Source organism: Taurulus bubalis (assembly GCF_910589615.1).
Source record: "Taurulus bubalis genome assembly, chromosome: 18".
In the NCBI taxonomy this organism is placed as follows: Eukaryota; Metazoa; Chordata; class Actinopteri; order Perciformes; family Cottidae; genus Taurulus; species Taurulus bubalis.
Window position 1 is genome coordinate 20,805,231 of NC_136606.1, and position 17,864 is coordinate 20,823,094.

The window sequence follows — 17,864 nt, forward strand, 5'->3', positions numbered from 1 at the left end:
GTGAGCCCAGCAGGAAGACTTTCCATCACTTTAGAGGTGGAGACACGCAGACGTTCAGCGAGGTTCTTCCTCCAAGCCTCCTCCTCATCATTTCCACCAGATAAGTCACGCAGTGCAGGAAAAGCTTGACTGTTATTTTTACCTCATAATCCGACATTGAAGCCTGAACCTCTGGTGGAACTCGTCTGTTCTTTGTAATGATTGGATTCACGTAGGTGCTGCACATGGTCATGAATTCATCCTGCACATGTGCAGTGGGGTAGCAGCAGATTAGCAGAGAAACACCAAGCTGTCGGGAGGATTTCTGTAAAATCCCAAACAGGTATAGTTTGTGAAACTCAGAAAGCAGAGTTTTGTAATTAAACTAAAGTGAGATATGTGACCTCATGGCTGGACAGATGGGGAAGGCTGCAGCTTCCACTGGCAGATGGTGCAGGACCCGCATGCTCACAACATCCATTACTAAAACATAACGCATAACGAGTTCTATTAACTACTAAAACATAACGCATAATGAGTTCTATTAACTATTAAAACATAACGCATAACAAGTTCTATTAACTACTAAAACATAACGCATAACGAGTTCTATTAACTACTAAAACATAACGCATAATGAGTTCTATTAACTACTAAAACATAACGCATAACGAGTTCTATTAACTACTAAAACATAACGCATAGTGAGTTCTATTAACTACTAAAACATAACGCATAACGAGTTCTATTAACTACTAAAACATAACGCATAGTGAGTTATATTAACTACTAAAACATAACGCATAACAAGTTCTATTAACTACTAAAACATAACGCATAACGAGTTCTATTAACTACTAAAACATAACGCATAGTGAGTTATATTAACTACTAAAACATAACGCATAGTGAATTCTATTAACTACTAAAACATAACGCATAATGAGTTCTATTAACTACTAAAACATAACGCATAGTGAGTTCTATTAACTACTAAAACATAACGCATAGTGAGTTCTATTAACTACTAAAACATAACGCATAATGAGTTCTATTAACTACTAAAACATAACGCATAGTGAGTTCTATTAACTACTAAAACATAACGCATAACGAGTTCTATTAACTACTAAAACATAACGCATAGTGAGTTCTATTAACTACTAAAACATAACGCATAGTGAGTTCTATTAACTACTAAAACATAACGCATAGTGAGTTATATTAACTACTAAAACATAACGCATAGTGAATTCTATTAACTACTAAAACATAACGCATAATGAGTTCTATTAACTACTAAAACATAACGCATAGTGAGTTCTATTAACTACTAAAACATAACGCATAGTGAGTTCTATTAACTACTAAAACATAACGCATAATGAGTTCTATTAACTACTAAAACATAACGCATAGTGAGTTCTATTAACTACTAAAACATAACGCATAACGAGTTCTATTAACTACTAAAACATAACGCATAATGAGTTCTATTAACTACTAAAACATAACGCATAATGAGTTCTATTAACTACTAAAACATAACGCATAGTGAGTTCTATTAACTACTAAAACATAACGCATAACGAGTTCTATTAACTACTAAAACATAACGCATAGTGAGTTATATTAACTACTAAAACATAACGCATAACAAGTTCTATTAACTACTAAAACATAACGCATAACGAGTTCTATTAACTACTAAAACATAACGCATAGTGAGTTATATTAACTACTAAAACATAACGCATAGTGAATTCTATTAACTACTAAAACATAACGCATAATGAGTTCTATTAACTACTAAAACATAACGCATAGTGAGTTCTATTAACTACTAAAACATAACGCATAGTGAGTTCTATTAACTACTAAAACATAACGCATAATGAGTTCTATTAACTACTAAAACATAACGCATAGTGAGTTCTATTAACTACTAAAACATAACGCATAACGAGTTCTATTAACTACTAAAACATAACGCATAGTGAGTTCTATTAACTACTAAAACATAACGCATAGTGAGTTCTATTAACTACTAAAACATAACGCATAGTGAGTTATATTAACTACTAAAACATAACGCATAGTGAATTCTATTAACTACTAAAACATAACGCATAATGAGTTCTATTAACTACTAAAACATAACGCATAGTGAGTTCTATTAACTACTAAAACATAACGCATAGTGAGTTCTATTAACTACTAAAACATAACGCATAATGAGTTCTATTAACTACTAAAACATAACGCATAGTGAGTTCTATTAACTACTAAAACATAACGCATAACGAGTTCTATTAACTACTAAAACATAACGCATAATGAGTTCTATTAACTACTAAAACATAACGCATAGTGAGTTCTATTAACTACTAAAACATAACGCATAGTGAGTTCTATTAACTACTAAAACATAACGCATAATGAGTTCTATTAACGACTAAAACATAACGCATAACGAGTTCTATTAACTACTAAAACAGAACGCATAGTGAGTTCTATTAACTACTAAAACATAACGCATAACGAGTTCTATTAACTACTAAAACAGAACGCATAGTGAGTTCTATTAACTACTAAAACATAACGCATAACGAGTTCTATTAACTACTAAAACATAACGCATAACGAGTTCTATTAACTACTAAAACATAACGCATAATGAGTTCTATTAACTACTAAAACATAACGCATAATGAGTTCTATTAACTACTAAAACATAACGCATAACGAGTTCTATTAACTACTAAAACATAACGCATAACGAGTTCTATTAACTACTAAAACATAACGCATAATGAGTTCTATTATTTACTAAAACATAACGCATAACGAGTTCTATTAACTACTAAAACATAACGCATAACGAGTTCTATTAACTACTAAAACATAACGCATAATGAGTTCTATTATTTACTAAAACATAATGCATAACGAGTTCTATTAACTACTAAAACATAACGCATAGTGAGTTCTATTAACTACTAAAACATAACGCATAGTGAGTTCTATTAACTACTAAAACATAATGCATAACGAGTTCTATTAACTACTAAAACATAACGCATAGTGAGTTCTATTAACTACTAAAACATAACGCATAGTGAGTTCTATTAACTACTAAAACATAACGCATAGTGAGTTCTATTAACTACTAAAACATAATGCATAACGAGTTCTATTAACTACTAAAACATAACGCATAGTGAGTTCTATTAACTACTAAAACATAACGCATAGTGAGTTCTATTAACTACTAAAACATAACGCATAATGAGTTCTATTAACTACTAAAACATAACGCATATTGAGTTCTATTAACTACTAAAACATAACGCATAGTGAGTTCTATTAACTACTAAAACATAACGCATAGTGAGTTCTATTAACTACTAAAACATAACGCATAGTGAGTTCTATTAACTACTAAAACATAACGCATAATGAGTTCTATTAACTACTAAAACATAACACATATGCTGGGAGTGAGCATGTGTCACTGAGTGAGCGGTTCTTTTTATTTTTTAATTTTTCCCCAAAGATATATATATTAATTGAATGTGGTTTATTGGGTGGTTTTAACCTTAGTTTCGTTGTGTTTTTGGGTAGTTTGGGTTTTTCTTTGGGTGTTTCTGTTCTCCTGCCGGCGTCTCGCTGGTCGGCGTCTCCAGACGCCATGGTGAATGGAGACACTTTGTCCCACCTCACGAGGAAGCACGGCATTAAGATCGCCGTGGACCACTCGTGCAGCGTGGAGGACATCGGGCTGGCTGTGGGGGAGAAGGTCGGACACAGCAGAATTAAGTCGGCCGCGCGCATGAAAGGTGCCGTGGTCATCTTTCTGGACCAGGTGGAGAAGGTGAACCGTGTCGTGGAGGCAGGCCTCACGCTGAACGATTTGTTTGTACAGGTGTTGCCGTTAACGCAACCGGCAACTAGGATCGTACTGTCCAATGTCCCTCCGTTCATCACCGACGAGTTCCTCAGCAGAGAGCTCTCCAGACACGGGAAGATGGTGTCCCCGATGAAGAAGATCTTGTCTGGGTGTAGGTCTCAGTTGCTGAAGCACGTAGTGTCTCACCGCAGGCACGTGTATATGATCCTTAACAACCGGCATGAAGAGCTCAACCTCCGCTTCCACGTTAAGGTAGATGATTACGAATACGTGATTTTTGCAACATCGTCGGCGATGAAATGTTTCGGTTGCGGTGAGGAGGGACACACCGTGAGAGCCTATCCGAGGCGCGGGGACCCGGCTCCGTCTGGCCCGGGTGGGGCGTCTGGGCGGCACTGCGCCCGATGGGTCTCCGGCTGGGGACGCGCGCGCGGCGTCTGGGGCGCCCGTCGCCGCGGCTGCGTCTGTGGCTGGCGACGCGGTGTCTGTGCGGCCTGTTGCAGCGGCGCGGCGCGGCGTTGCTGTTGTGTCTGACTTGCACAGGGTGAGTATGGGTGGTGATGGTGATGGTGTCCAGAGCAGCACGGGGGAGGCTTTGGTTGAAGTGGGAAATGGTGGGGATGGAGGGGAAGGGAAGGAAACGGGTGTAAACGGTGCTAGCGAGAAGCCCGTAGAGGATGCAGAGCAGGTTGATGGAGTGGTGGAGTCAGGAGAGGAAAGGGTGAGCGGGTTGTGGTGGGCTGAGCAGGTGGAAGAAGAAAAGATGGAGGAGGAGGAAGCAGGGGAGCTAAAAGCGGCCCACAAGAGGAAGAAGAATGGCCAAAGCGTAAGCAGCGAGGCAAAGGCCAGCAAGGTTGGGGAGGACGAGCAGACGGGTCGGGAGCAGAGGCCGTCTGAGCACAGTGGCAGCGATGCAGAGGTGTCGGACTGCAGTGAAGCTCCGGCTGTCAGCTAAAGCAGCAGCCAGCAGCAACGAATGTACACTGCTGAAAGGATACAAAAGTTCCTACAAAGAACGAAAGGCAAGAAGGGAGTGAAGGTTGCAGATGCTTTTCCTGATTTCGGTTTATTCTACGCCTCAGCCAAACACCACATGAGCCGGAGGGAGGAGTCCGGCCTTACTGACCAGGAGGGGTTCAGATTAAAGAAACTTGTGCCTAAAGTTAAGAGAGCAATGAACAAAGAGAATGGCGAAAGCTCCAATGTGTGTTTTAATTAATTTATTGTTTTTTATTTTTGTTTTAAATCTCTTACTCACAATGAATACTTTTAGAGTGGGGAGTTTGAACGTGAATGGAGCCAGAGATGTAAAGAAGAGAACATCTATCTATGAATTTAGCAGGATGAAACGTATAGATGTTCTCTTCTCACAGGAAACGCACAGTGACAGCACCAACGAGGCCGACTGGGGGAGAGAGTGGGAAGGGGAAGTCCTCCTGAGTGACAACACAAACCTCAGTGCAGGAGTGGGCTTCCTCTTCTCCAGGTCTTTTACCCCGGTTTCACTGGAGGTCAAACACATCATCGAGGGGAGGTTGTTTTTAATTAAAGCACGGTTCGACCTTTTTACGGCGGTTTTTATCTATGTGTATGCTCCGGCAACCGGTGCAGAGAGGAAGCTGTTTTTACAAAAAATAGATGATGTTTTAAATGGCTGTGCCTCGGAGGATTTTTTATTCTTGGGTGGGGATTTTAACTGTACGGAAAATGATTTAAAAGACCGTAACCACACAAAGCCACATCCATCTTACCAGCAGGTTCTGAGGCAGCTAGTCCATTCTCATGGCCTGGTGGATGTGTGGAGAAGGATGCACGCTGACTGCCGACAGTACACATGGTCCCACTTTAGGGAGGGTAGGATCTCCTCAGCCAGGTTAGACCGTATTTATGTTTTTAAGCACCATTATAGTATTTTTAAAACACTGAGGCAGCTAGTCCATTCTCATGGCCTGGTGGATGTGTGGAGAAGGATGCACGCTGACTGCCGACAGTACACATGGTCCCACTTTAGGGAGGGTAGGATCTCCTCAGCCAGGTTAGACCGTATTTATGTTTTTAAGCACCATTATAGTATTTTTAAAACATGCAGTATTGTCCCTGTTGGTTTTACTGATCATTCTTTGCTTTTTTGTAATGTTTTTATTGGAAATAGTGTACCTAGAAGTGCATATTGGCATTTTAATTCAGTTTTTACCTTTGACAAGTTTTTTAGAGAGGTCCTTATTTATTTCTGGGATGTTTTTAGGCTGAGGAAGAGTGATTTTAGTAGTCTTAGGCAGTGGTGGGACCATGGTAAGATTGAAATTAGGCTCCTTTGCCAACAGCACACTTTCAATGTCACTCGAGACATCACCAGGTCTATGAAGGACCTGGAGACTGATATAGTGGAACTAGAGAGCTTAAGCGAGTCCACAGGAGATCAAGGACATATTAAAGTCCACAAGGGAAAAAGAATGGCTCTGGCCAACCTGTTAGATGTAAAGGTCCAGGGTGCACTGGTCAGGTCCCGATTCCAGACCATCGCAGAGATGGACACTCCCTCTAGCTTCTTTTTCGGCCTGGAGAAGAAGAGTGGGCAGGGGCGGGTGATCCACTCACTGTTAGCAGACGCAGGGCAGCCAGTTGTGGAACCAAGCCAGATCAGAAAGAGAGCTGTGGACTTTTACTCCTCCCTGTATACGAGTGAGTACAGGGAGGAGGAAGCGTTGATGAAGGAGTTCTGTGGGGAGCTACCTCAGGTCTCTGAGGGGACCAACAAGGAGCTTGATGAGCCCATAAGCCTGCAGGAGCTGAAGGCCGCCTTGCAGGGGATGCAGCGACGGCGTGCTCCTGGCATTGATGGCCTCTCTGCCGAATTCTACAAGGCTTTCTGGGACATTTTCTCAAGTGACATACTTGATGTTTTTAAGAGTCTGGCCTCTGGTTACATGCCGATGTCCTGCCGGAGAGCTGTGATTACACTGCTGCCAAAAAAGGGGAACCTGCAGGACATCGGAAACTGGCGCCCTGTGTCTCTACTGTGTGTGGATTACAAGCTTCTGTCCAAGGTCTTTGCCTCCAGGCTGAGGGGAGCTTTGGAGCAGGTCCTCCATCGGGACCAGACTTACTGTGTGCCCGGCAGGTCCATGGTAGACAATGTCTACCTCATTCGTGACATTTTGGAGGTCTCCAGCTCTTTGGGTATTGACACTGGTCTGATTTCTCTAGATCAGGAAAAGGCTTTTGACCGCGTTGAACACAGCTTCCTCTGGAAAGTTATGGGTTAGTTTGGGTTCAGCGCTGGTTTCATAGCTAAGATCGAAGTGTTGTACAGTGAGGTTGAGAGTGTGCTGAAGATAAACGGCAGTCTGTGTGCTCCTTTTAGAGTGTATAGAGGGGTCCAGCAGGGTTGTGCTCTGTCCGGGATGCTCTATGCACTCTCCCTGGAGCCCCTCCTCATCAAGATACGCTCTAGCCTGCAAGGGCTGTTTTTACCTGGTTTTAGTAGGAACATGATTTTATCGGCCTATGCCGACGATATTGTTGTTTTTATTAAGGACCAAAGGGATGCAGACCTTTTAATTAACATTGTGGCGAGTTTTAGCAGGACATCGGCAGTGAGGGTGAACTGGAAGAAAAGTGAAGCCCTCGCTGTCGGTGAATGGCGTGACGGCCTCCCAGTTCTTCCCCAGAACCTAGTGTGGCGAAAAGATGGGTTCAAGTACCTGGGGATACATCTCGGACAGGAGAGCGTAGTCCAGAAGAACTGGGAGGGCATCACAGAGAAGATTGAGGGAAAGCTTTCCAAGTGGAGGTGGCTGCTCCCTCAGATGTCTTTTAAAGGTAGAGTACTGGTTTTAAACAATCTTATAGCATCCCAGCTGTGGCACCGCTTAACCTGCCTAGACCCTCCCTCAGGCTTTCTAGCCCACATACAAAGGAGGATGGTGGATTTCTTTTGGGAGGGTCTACACTGGGTGCCACAAGGGGTGCTGTTTTTAGCCAGAGAGGAGGGGGACAGGGCCTTGTCCACCTGGCCAGCCGGACGGCCATTTTTAGACTCCAGTTTATACAGAAGTACCTCACAAGTCCGGAGGGTTTAGTGTGGAGAGATGTGGCTAGCTGCATTCTCAGACGTACAAATAGCCTGGAGCTGGATACTGCTCTGTTTTTAATCGATTCTAGTGGTGTAAAGTTAAGTGGGATGCCTCCGTTTTATCAGGGTGTTTTTAAGTGTTGGGCCCTTTTTACTCATAAAAGGTGCCCACAGTCTAACTCTCTGTACTGGTTGCTGAGAGAGCCATTGATCTACAGAGCCAAACTGAACATTAGTAGCAGTACCACCCCTGGCCTGACGGGAGCACTGCTGAAGTCACGAGCCTTGTGCCTGCAGCAGCTGGTGGATGCAGTGGGGCCGACGCTGAGCGATGCCCCGGCCCTGGGCTCTCTGCTGGGTTTGCACTCTGTCCGGGTGGCGAGGAGGCTCCTGGAGCTGTGGAGATAGAGGCTGACCTGGAAGGAGAGGAGCCTCCTCAGAAACTACAGCCAAAGAGAAGTCGAGCCGGACCCTGCAGACCGTTTCCCTAAGATCTCCCTGAGCCCGGGGCTAGGGGAGCTCACCGGCCCCTTGCTTGCTACAACACGCCCAGAGGATTTGACACTGCACAGAGCAGACAAGAAGACTCTGTATTTTAACTGTGTGAAAGGATTAAACAGGTCTGGGCTGTGCAACCGACGCCCCACTGTGTGGTCAGACAGACTGGGAAAAAATAGACCTGGCCCACAGTGGAAGATTTTATACAAACCTCCCCTGAAGAAACGGACTGCCGACCTCCAGTGGAGGAATTTACACGGTGCTGTCGCTTCAAATGCTTTTATCTCTGTTATTAACCCTTCTGTTTTGAGCCAGTGCCCCTTCTGTGACCTCCGGGAGACTATCTACCATGTTTTTACTGAGTGCAAGAGACTTGCGAGTTTCTTCACTCTTTTAACATTGGTTTTTAGTCTTTTTAATGTGGTTTTTACTGAAAAGGTTTTTATCATGGGAGCTGCCTACAAGAAGATAGAAAAAGAAAAGTGGCAGCTCCTGAATTATCCTTCAGAAGAAGCAAAAATGTTGATTTATTTAAGCAGAAAAGCCAGAGTGGAAAGCAGAGAGGGGCAGTCGGCCAGGGCAATCTGGCTGTGTAACATCAGGGCCAGACTCGGGCTAGAGTTCTGGTTTTATAGACACATTGGAGACTTGGACACTTTTAAACAACGTTGGTGTTTTAATGATATCGTTTGCTCTGTTGTTGACAAGGAATTGGTGGTTGCACAAGTTTTTTCCGGGTAAATTATGTGTGTGGGTTTTAACAAAACAGCCTGTGATTTTAAAGCATTAGCACTTTATTTGTAAAAGTTGAAAAAAGGATGAATATGTAAATAAAGTGTTTTTGAAAAATCTCTCTCTCCATCGCTCTGTCTCTCTCTCTCTCTCTCTCTATCACTCTGTCTCTCTCTCTCTCCATCGCTCTGTCTCTCTCTCTGTCTCCATCGCTCTGTCTCTTTCTCTCTCCATCGCTCTGTCTCTCTCTCTCTTCATCGCTCTGTCTCTCTCTCTCTCCATCGCTCTCTCTCTCTCCATCGCTCTGTCTCTCTCTCTCTCCATTGCTCTCTCTCTCTCCATCGCTCTTTCTCCATCGCTCTCTCTCTCTCCATCGCTCTTTCTCCATCGCTCTCTCTCTCTCCATTGCTCTCTCTCTCCATCGCTCTGTCTCTCTCTCTCCATCGCTCTGTCTCTCTCTCATAGAAATGTACTTATGAAATATAACTAACTAGTTTCAAATGAGTCTTTGGACATCTGAGTGGGGAAAAGGTTGGGGTGGATTAAGTTAAAAATTAAATCTTCTTTATTTTGTGTGTGTTTTCATATGATGCCGTTGTTACACAAACAATTTTACATTCATCATGAAGTGTAGAAATGATTATTTTAAGGGCCATAATCATGCACACAGCCACTGTGCAGCACTGGCTGTGTGCTGTGTTGGATGATGCCGTATTGCGTCATCTCCACACACACACACACACACACACACACACACACACACACACACACACACACACACACACACACACACCCGACACATGTTCCTACTGCTGTGTGAAATGGGACAAGATGCTTGTATTCTCACACGTTCTCCGCGGCCACCAGGAGAACATGCTCGCTGTTACCCAAAACAAAAAATAAAACCTTTTTTTATAATTCTTGTAATTAGATGGCACGTCCTCAACATGGCGACATAATGAGGGGATGATTGCAGGAGGCCTGGTACGGGTGAACGAGTGCGTGGTCTTCCGTGTGCTGTCGCTCTCCGCCTGGGCCTCGCTCCCCTTGTCGCTGGAGGCTGATTAGTTATTCTCAGTGTGAAGGATGTTTTGGCCCAGAGTGGTTGCTGCTCCTCTGTGGCGGTCCTGTTCCCTAGACCACCGCACGCCAAATGAGATGTGGTGGAGGACTAAAGGGTCATGGCCTCCATCTGGAGCCCACCGCTCCTCCCTTCATCCCCTGGCAGCCCAGACAATCCAGATCTGGGCCGCGAGGTACAACGTGTCCCGCTGGACGCTTTCCTTCTGACACGGGGATCCGGTCCATGCCATGTGATTTACTGACTATTCCATTCCCTATTTCATACAACTTCTCTTGTTTCTCACCACTCAGGCTTCTCAAATCCTCTCTCTCTTTATTCCGGCTTCCTGTATTCCACTATGTTTGGTCCACGGAGTTCCTTTGCGGAGCATCTCGTTGTCGTCGCTTCACTTTGCTCTCATCAGTGCAGGTCGGATGTCCCCGAGACGCAGCGGATCAGAGAGGAGGCTGTGCTGTAGTTTGCAGTTGTTAGTCATGTCAGATGCTCAGTAAACAGCCTGCAGAGGGACGGTGTGTCAGGCTGAGGCGGCAGCAGCTGCCCGTTAATCCTCCTCAACACTTCAAAGCCTGTTTGCGTTCAGCGGTTACATGTGTGCTCTCCTGGGCTGGGGGTGGCATTTATGTAAGAACATTAAGTTTAGGTCCACTCGTCAAGTCCATTTTAGATTCAACATGACGTGTCTTTAACTCTAGAACACTAACGTCTTTAACCCTTGAACACTAATGTCTTTAACCCTAGAACACTAACATCTTTAACTCCAGAACAATAATGTATTTAACCCTAGTACACTAATGTCTTTAACCCTAGAACACTAACGCTTTTAACCATAGAACACTTACATTTTCAACCCTAGAACACTAACACATTTAACTCTAGAACACTAACATATTTAACCCTAGAACACTAACATATTTAACCCTAGAACACTAACGCATTTAACACTAGAACACTAAAATCTTTAACCCTAGAACACTAATGTCTTTAACCCTAGAACACTAATGTCTTTAACTCTAAAACACTAACGTCTTTAACCCTAGAACACAAACACATTTAACTCTAGAACACTAACATATTTAACCCTAGAACACTAACACATATAACTCTAGAACACAAACATATTTAACCCTAGAACACTAACGCATTTAACACTAGAACACTAAAATCTTTAACTCTAGAACACTAACGCCTTTAACCCTAGAACACTAACACATTTAACTCTAGAACACTAACATATTTAACCCTAGAACACTAACATATTTAACCCTAAACACTAACATATTTAACCCTAAACACTAACATATTTAACCCTAGAACACCAACACATTTAACCCTAGAACACTAAAATCTTTAACCCTAGAACACTAACGTCTTTAACCCTAGAACACTAACACATTTAACTCTAGAACACTAACATATTTAACCCTAGAACACTAACATATTTAACTCTAGAACACAAACATATTTAACCCTAGAACACTAAAATCTTTAACTCTAGAACACTAACGCCTTTAACCCTAGAACACTAACACATTTAACTCTAGAACACTAACATATTTAACCCTAGAACACTAACATATTTAACCCTAAACACTAACATATTTAACCCTAAACACTAACATATTTAACCCTAGAACACCAACACATTTAACCCTAGAACACTAAAATCTTTAACCCTAGAACACTAACGTCTTTAACCCTAGAACACTAACACATTTAACTCTAGAACACTAACATATTTAACCCTAGAACACTAACATATTTAACTCTAGAACACAAACATATTTAACCCTAGAACACTAAAATCTTTAACCCTAGAACACTAATGTCTTTAACCCTAGAACACTAATGTCTTTAACTCTAGAACACTAACGTCTTTAACCCTAGAACACAAACACATTTAACTCTAGAACACTAACATATTTAACCCTAGAACACTAACATATTTAACCCTAGAACACTAATGTCTTTCACCCTAGAACACTAATGTCTTTAACCCTAGAACACTAATGTCTTTAACTCTAGAACACTAACATATTTAACCCTAGAACACTAATGTCTTTAACCCTAGAACACGAATGTCTTTAACCCTAGAACACTAATGTCTTTAACCCTAGAACACTAACACATTTAACTCTAGAACGCGAACATATTTAACCCTAGAACACAAACATATTTAACCCTAAAACACTAACGCCTTTAACCCTAGAACACAAATGTCTTTAACTCTAGAACACTAATGTCTTTAACCCTAGAACACTAGCATCGTTAACACTAGAACACTAACATATTTAACCCTAGAACACTAACGCCTGTAACCCTAGAACACTAACGTCTGTAACCCTAGAACACAAACACATTTAACTCTAGAAAACAAACATATTTAACTCTAGAACACTAAAATCTTTAACCCTAGAACACAAACGTCTTTAACCCTTGAACACAAACACATTTAACTCTAGAACACTAACATATTTAACCTTAGAACACTAACACATTTAACTCTAGAACACTAACATATTTAACCCTAGAACACTAACATATTTAACCCTAGAACACTAACACATTTAACTCTAGAACACTAATGTCTTTAACCCTAGAACACTAACATATTTAACTCTAGAACACTAACATATTTAACCCTAGAACACTAACGCCTTTAACCCTAGAACACGAACGTCTTTAACTCTAGAACACTAACATATTTAACCCTAGAACACTAACGTATTTAACCCTAGAACACTAACATCTTTAACTCTAGAACACTAACGCCTTTAACCCTAGAACACTAACATCTTTAACTCTAGAACACTAACGCCTTTAACTCTAGAACACTAACGCCTTTAACCCTAGAACACTAACGTCTTTAACTCTAGAACACTAATGTCTTTAACCCTAGAACACTAACGTCTTTAACCCTTGAACACTAATTTCTTTAACCCTAGAACACTAACATCTTTAACCCTAGAACACTAACGCCTTTAACCCTAGAACACTAATGTCTTTAACCCTAGAACACTAATGTCTTTAACCCTAGAACACTAACGTCTTTAACCCTAGAACACTAATGTCTTTAACCCTAGAACACTAATGTCTTTAACCCTAGAAGACTAATGCCTTTAACCCTAGAACACTAACGTCTTTAACCCTAGAACACTAACGTCTTTAACCCTAGAACACTAACGCCTTTAACCCTAGAACACTAACGTCTTTAACTCTACAACACTAACGTCTTTAACCCTAGAACACTAACGCCTTTAACCCTAGAACACTAACGTCTTTAACTCTACAACACTAACGTCTTTAACCCTAGAACACTAATGTCTTTAACCCTAGAACACTAACATATTTAACCCTAGAACACTAACGTCTTTAACCCTAGAACACTAACATCTTTAACCCTATAACACTAACGTCTTTAACTCTACAACACTAATGTCTTTAACCCTAGAACACTAACGTTGGGTGATTTTTACCCGAGCAATTGTGATTACGTTTTTTTCGTTGTGTTGCTTTTGTCTGAGTTGTGTGGGTCTTTGTGTAGCTTCATGCTGCTCACTGACGGTATTGGAGGTAGGCGTGTCTTCTTGGAGGTGGGGTGTCTTATTGCATGTAGGTGTGTCTTATTGAAGGTGGGCGTGTCTCTCTGCTACAATCCCTGTTTTTTTCAACCTTGATTTCCCCCCTGTCTTTAGTGATAGAGGGTGAAAACATGTTGGATGTGTTTTGACATTGAAGGAGACTTTTCCTTAACAGGACAAGACTCAAAGAACAAGTTCATATCTCCTTTATTTATATTTTTAATCATGTTCTATTGATGATTCCCTAATTTTTCACCTGATTTAAGCCTTTTTTCAGGGTCTCCCCGTGATACCTGTATATCGTTTTATGAGAAGTTCTATAGGGTAAAATAAAAGAAGAGTACTTCAACTTGCCTTGTATTGTTGTATTTTAATATATTTTGATGAGAAGTATATTTTATCAGGTACATTATATCAGGTGAAATATACCCGACGTTAGTGATGGTGTGAGTATTTGTAACGTTCTAGGGTTGCTGTACAGGGGACGGAAGCCTTCTGGGCCAAACTAAAGGAAACACATGCGGCAACACATGGAGCGCCTAAGAGGGTGAAACACATGTTAGATAACACAACAACTAAACTAAATGAAATAGGGTGTTTTGCAGCTCTCCTCAGAATGAAGGTCCCTTAAAACAACTGTTAACAGTGTTATTGTTTTTAAGGGATCACATTTATTGGCAGATCACATTTGTTTGTGAGGCATCACTGGTGTGTTTGATGAGAGTAGGAGGAGGTCGCTGTAGTCGCATGCAGGACGCCGCACACACACGGCCGTCTGCCAACTGCTCAGCAGCGATCACCTTCCACAGCCGCTTGACGGGGAAGGTCAAAGGTTGAGTCTCATCACAGCCCAAACAATAACACACAGAACAAATCCCTTGCATGTTGTATTTGCCATAACCAGGATATTTCCCCATCATAGCATTCGTTACATTCTGTCGCCTGGTCTTCTGACTGGACCTGCCATCTGGTCAACATATGACGCTCGGTCACCTAGGTTACAGTCGGTTATTTCCTCCATCCAACCTCCTACACCTCCGACCCTGATGGACATCTTTGGTCCACATGAAGCTTTTGCTCTGACATCTCTAATATTTCTCCAGCTGGGTTTCCGTTAGTTAGTTGAAAGCCTGCTGCGTCTCATACGGAGGGGTGTGGCTAAGCGTCCATATATGGGCGTGAAGTGGTATGCTGCTGGTTCTCTGGCTTTCAGATGGATGCAGTGGGTCATATATGTTAGTGCTGCTGTCTCTCTTGAAACTAAAGTACAGTGTGGCAGCATCTCTGACGGCGGACGAGTCTCACGTCTCACTACTAATACATAATGCCTTGTGCACCTGCCGGTTGTAGCTGAAACACTGTATAAACTACTCCCTAACATTTTGTTAAATAACTGTCTTTGCATTTGATTATTGTTTATTCAAGTGCAGAAATATTGTCCATGCATTTATATGAATGTAAACATATAAAGTACCGGTTTGTCTCCTTGAAGCACAAACATGAATTCACTTTCCCGTCTTCTTTAAATGTTCTTCCCTTTGCATCCATCTTTCTCTTCTTGGACATTTTGGGATTATTTGCCGATCTTCATCAATGTAATCACTTGTCTTCAGTTAAACGCCGATATGGAAACACTGCTTTCTGGCTGTAGGACGCCGTTCATTCGCGGGTGGTCACAAAATGGACATGCATTGTGGGAGATGTAGTCTACGGTCACTGTACACCGTAAAGCAGCACAGACTCTAATTTGAGTTTGACACGGATGCCTTTCCCTGTTCATCATTACAGAGTCGGTGAATCTATTCATCAAGCTAGAACTATCTGTTGAACGGTTCCATCGGTAAACGTGACGTCCTTTGTTTGTCTCTCCTCTCCTCAGGTACAAGAATATCCTCCCCCGCCTGCGGGCCGGCGGTCCTCCTGCTGGCCTGTGCTCTGGTGAGGGGCGCCTTGTTATAATTTGAAGAACTGACGTGGTTTGAGCCCTGATGTCCCTCTCGCTCTGTTTGCTCTCAAAGTGAACGAGAAAATCCCCCTCTAGTCCCCGCCCCTCCCTCCTCACACACACAAACAAACACACACACGCACACACACACACACACACACACACACACAGACACAGACAGCACAGTTGGCCGTCCCCCCCCCTGCCACCACTGCACATTGCTCCACCGTAGACAGCGTCACCTTCACAGCTCGTGGAGACCTTTCCTACCGACGGCGCCGGCGGCCCGATGCCCTCTGAGGTGACACGCGGACTCTGTAGCTCGTTGGATAACTGTCACGGAAGAAGGACTCTCCTCATGGTCTCCCTGTTCCAGTTCCAATGTGTTTATTGCTCAAAAGCGAACAAGAAAAAAAGGAGAATCTATATTTGTGTGATATGATTCTAGATATCTGTTTTCTTTAACACCTAGACTTACTGTGCGTGCTGTATACATAGCTGAGACTCACCACACTGGAGCTCCATTGTGAATAACAGGCCCTCAAAGAAACAAAAGAAAAGTCAATTTAGACTGGCGACATTAAAACAGGGTTTAACTCCTCACCTCTCTCCAGCTGTGTTGGCCATCGCCATGATCCAATGTGCATACTTTTACATCTTGTTAGTGATACGTTTACAGGTGTGCATGCTTATTGACCTGGCGGCGTAAACGAGGGGAACATAAGTTATTGAGCTACATGAGTCAACACTTGGGAGTTCAGTGTTACAGTTTGTTGAATTTAGCTTTATTTTAATGTGCTAGCTTTGGTGTGATATATAAATTGTCCCCCGTCATCTTAATTTGTATCGCATCCTCAGTAGGAATAAAAAAAGGATGTCACAATTTATGCGTCATTGGAAAATCCTGATATGTGACCGCTGGATGATTAATTTTAATTGACCCGCAGCATCTTCACACGGCTGCTGTCTCATCGACAGAGGAGGAAGGAGAGGTTACCCACTTTGGAGTACGGGTATTGCTCGTTTGTCTTGGTTTTTGACGGCAGCGCACACACACACACACACGCACGCACGCACACACACACACACACACACACACACACACACACACACACACACACACGCATGCACGCACACGCACACGCACACGCACACGCACACACACACTTTGCAGGTCGCCGTTTGAGAGGCTGATGAGATGCAGTGCAACACAGAGAGCCGACTGTCATCATCACTGTATATGACCCATGTTCGGAAGAAATGAGTTAGTTTTGTTAATCTTCTCTCTTATATCTTACAGTAATATATTTTTAGCTTTATTTTCAGACAATATTTCATAGAGATTTTTATCCGTGCAGAGCATTTATTAGCAAAACGCTTTGACAATCCGACACAAACACAGACGATGGTATATTTTGGTTCATAGTGCAACAACAGATACAGAATAACCTGAAATAAATAAATGCTTTTCTTTTGTTAACCTTTGAGCTGAAAAGACAATTATGCACCATCTATCAGCAACACACATGCTCCCATTCAAACTGACATATCTACGAATAATAGAGGAGTTATTGTATGGCATGCAGCCGAGAGCAATAAGACCAACATTTTATTTTGGTAGACGTGACCCCGAAGCACATGTATTGTTCTGCTCAGTTCATGGCCAAAATTTACACCGAATTAATAAACTAACATGAAGCATGAAGGTGTATATTTCCCTGTGTGTGCTATAATCGAACATTCACACACGCATACAGGCGTGATGGCCAGCGATGATGCTCCCAGAACGCAACATTCACCTCGAGCTTCGACCCCACGTAGAGTTGCACTGCATAAAGAGCGGTGGAGGGAAACGTGCTGATTCAGCTGCTCTGGAATCAGACCCGAGTGGAGATCAGGTCCCAGCGAGGGGACGAGATGATGGGCGAGCCGTCCATCCCTCACTACACACATAGCTTCAGGTGAACCTGGACAGTGAGTCCAGCATCACGGTCACATAGTATATGCCAATCTGCTGTGACTGGGAATACATTGCTGTGTTTTGAAATGTAAAGTATTCAGAA

At 42.4% G+C, this 17,864-nt stretch overlaps 1 protein-coding gene across 1 annotated transcript in view; it reads left to right on the top strand.

The window, feature by feature from the left end:
* Window positions 1-15,815, top strand: part of vstm2a (V-set and transmembrane domain containing 2A) — a gene marked incomplete at both ends in the record, with an annotated part of 78,151 nt that extends 62,336 nt beyond the window's left edge. The window contains one exon of the mRNA XM_079234571.1: window positions 15,736-15,815. Coding sequence (XP_079090697.1) covers window positions 15,736-15,815 — 80 coding nt within the window. The remainder of the gene's footprint in view (window positions 1-15,735) is intronic.
* Between the last annotated feature and the right edge of the window lie 2,049 nt (window positions 15,816-17,864).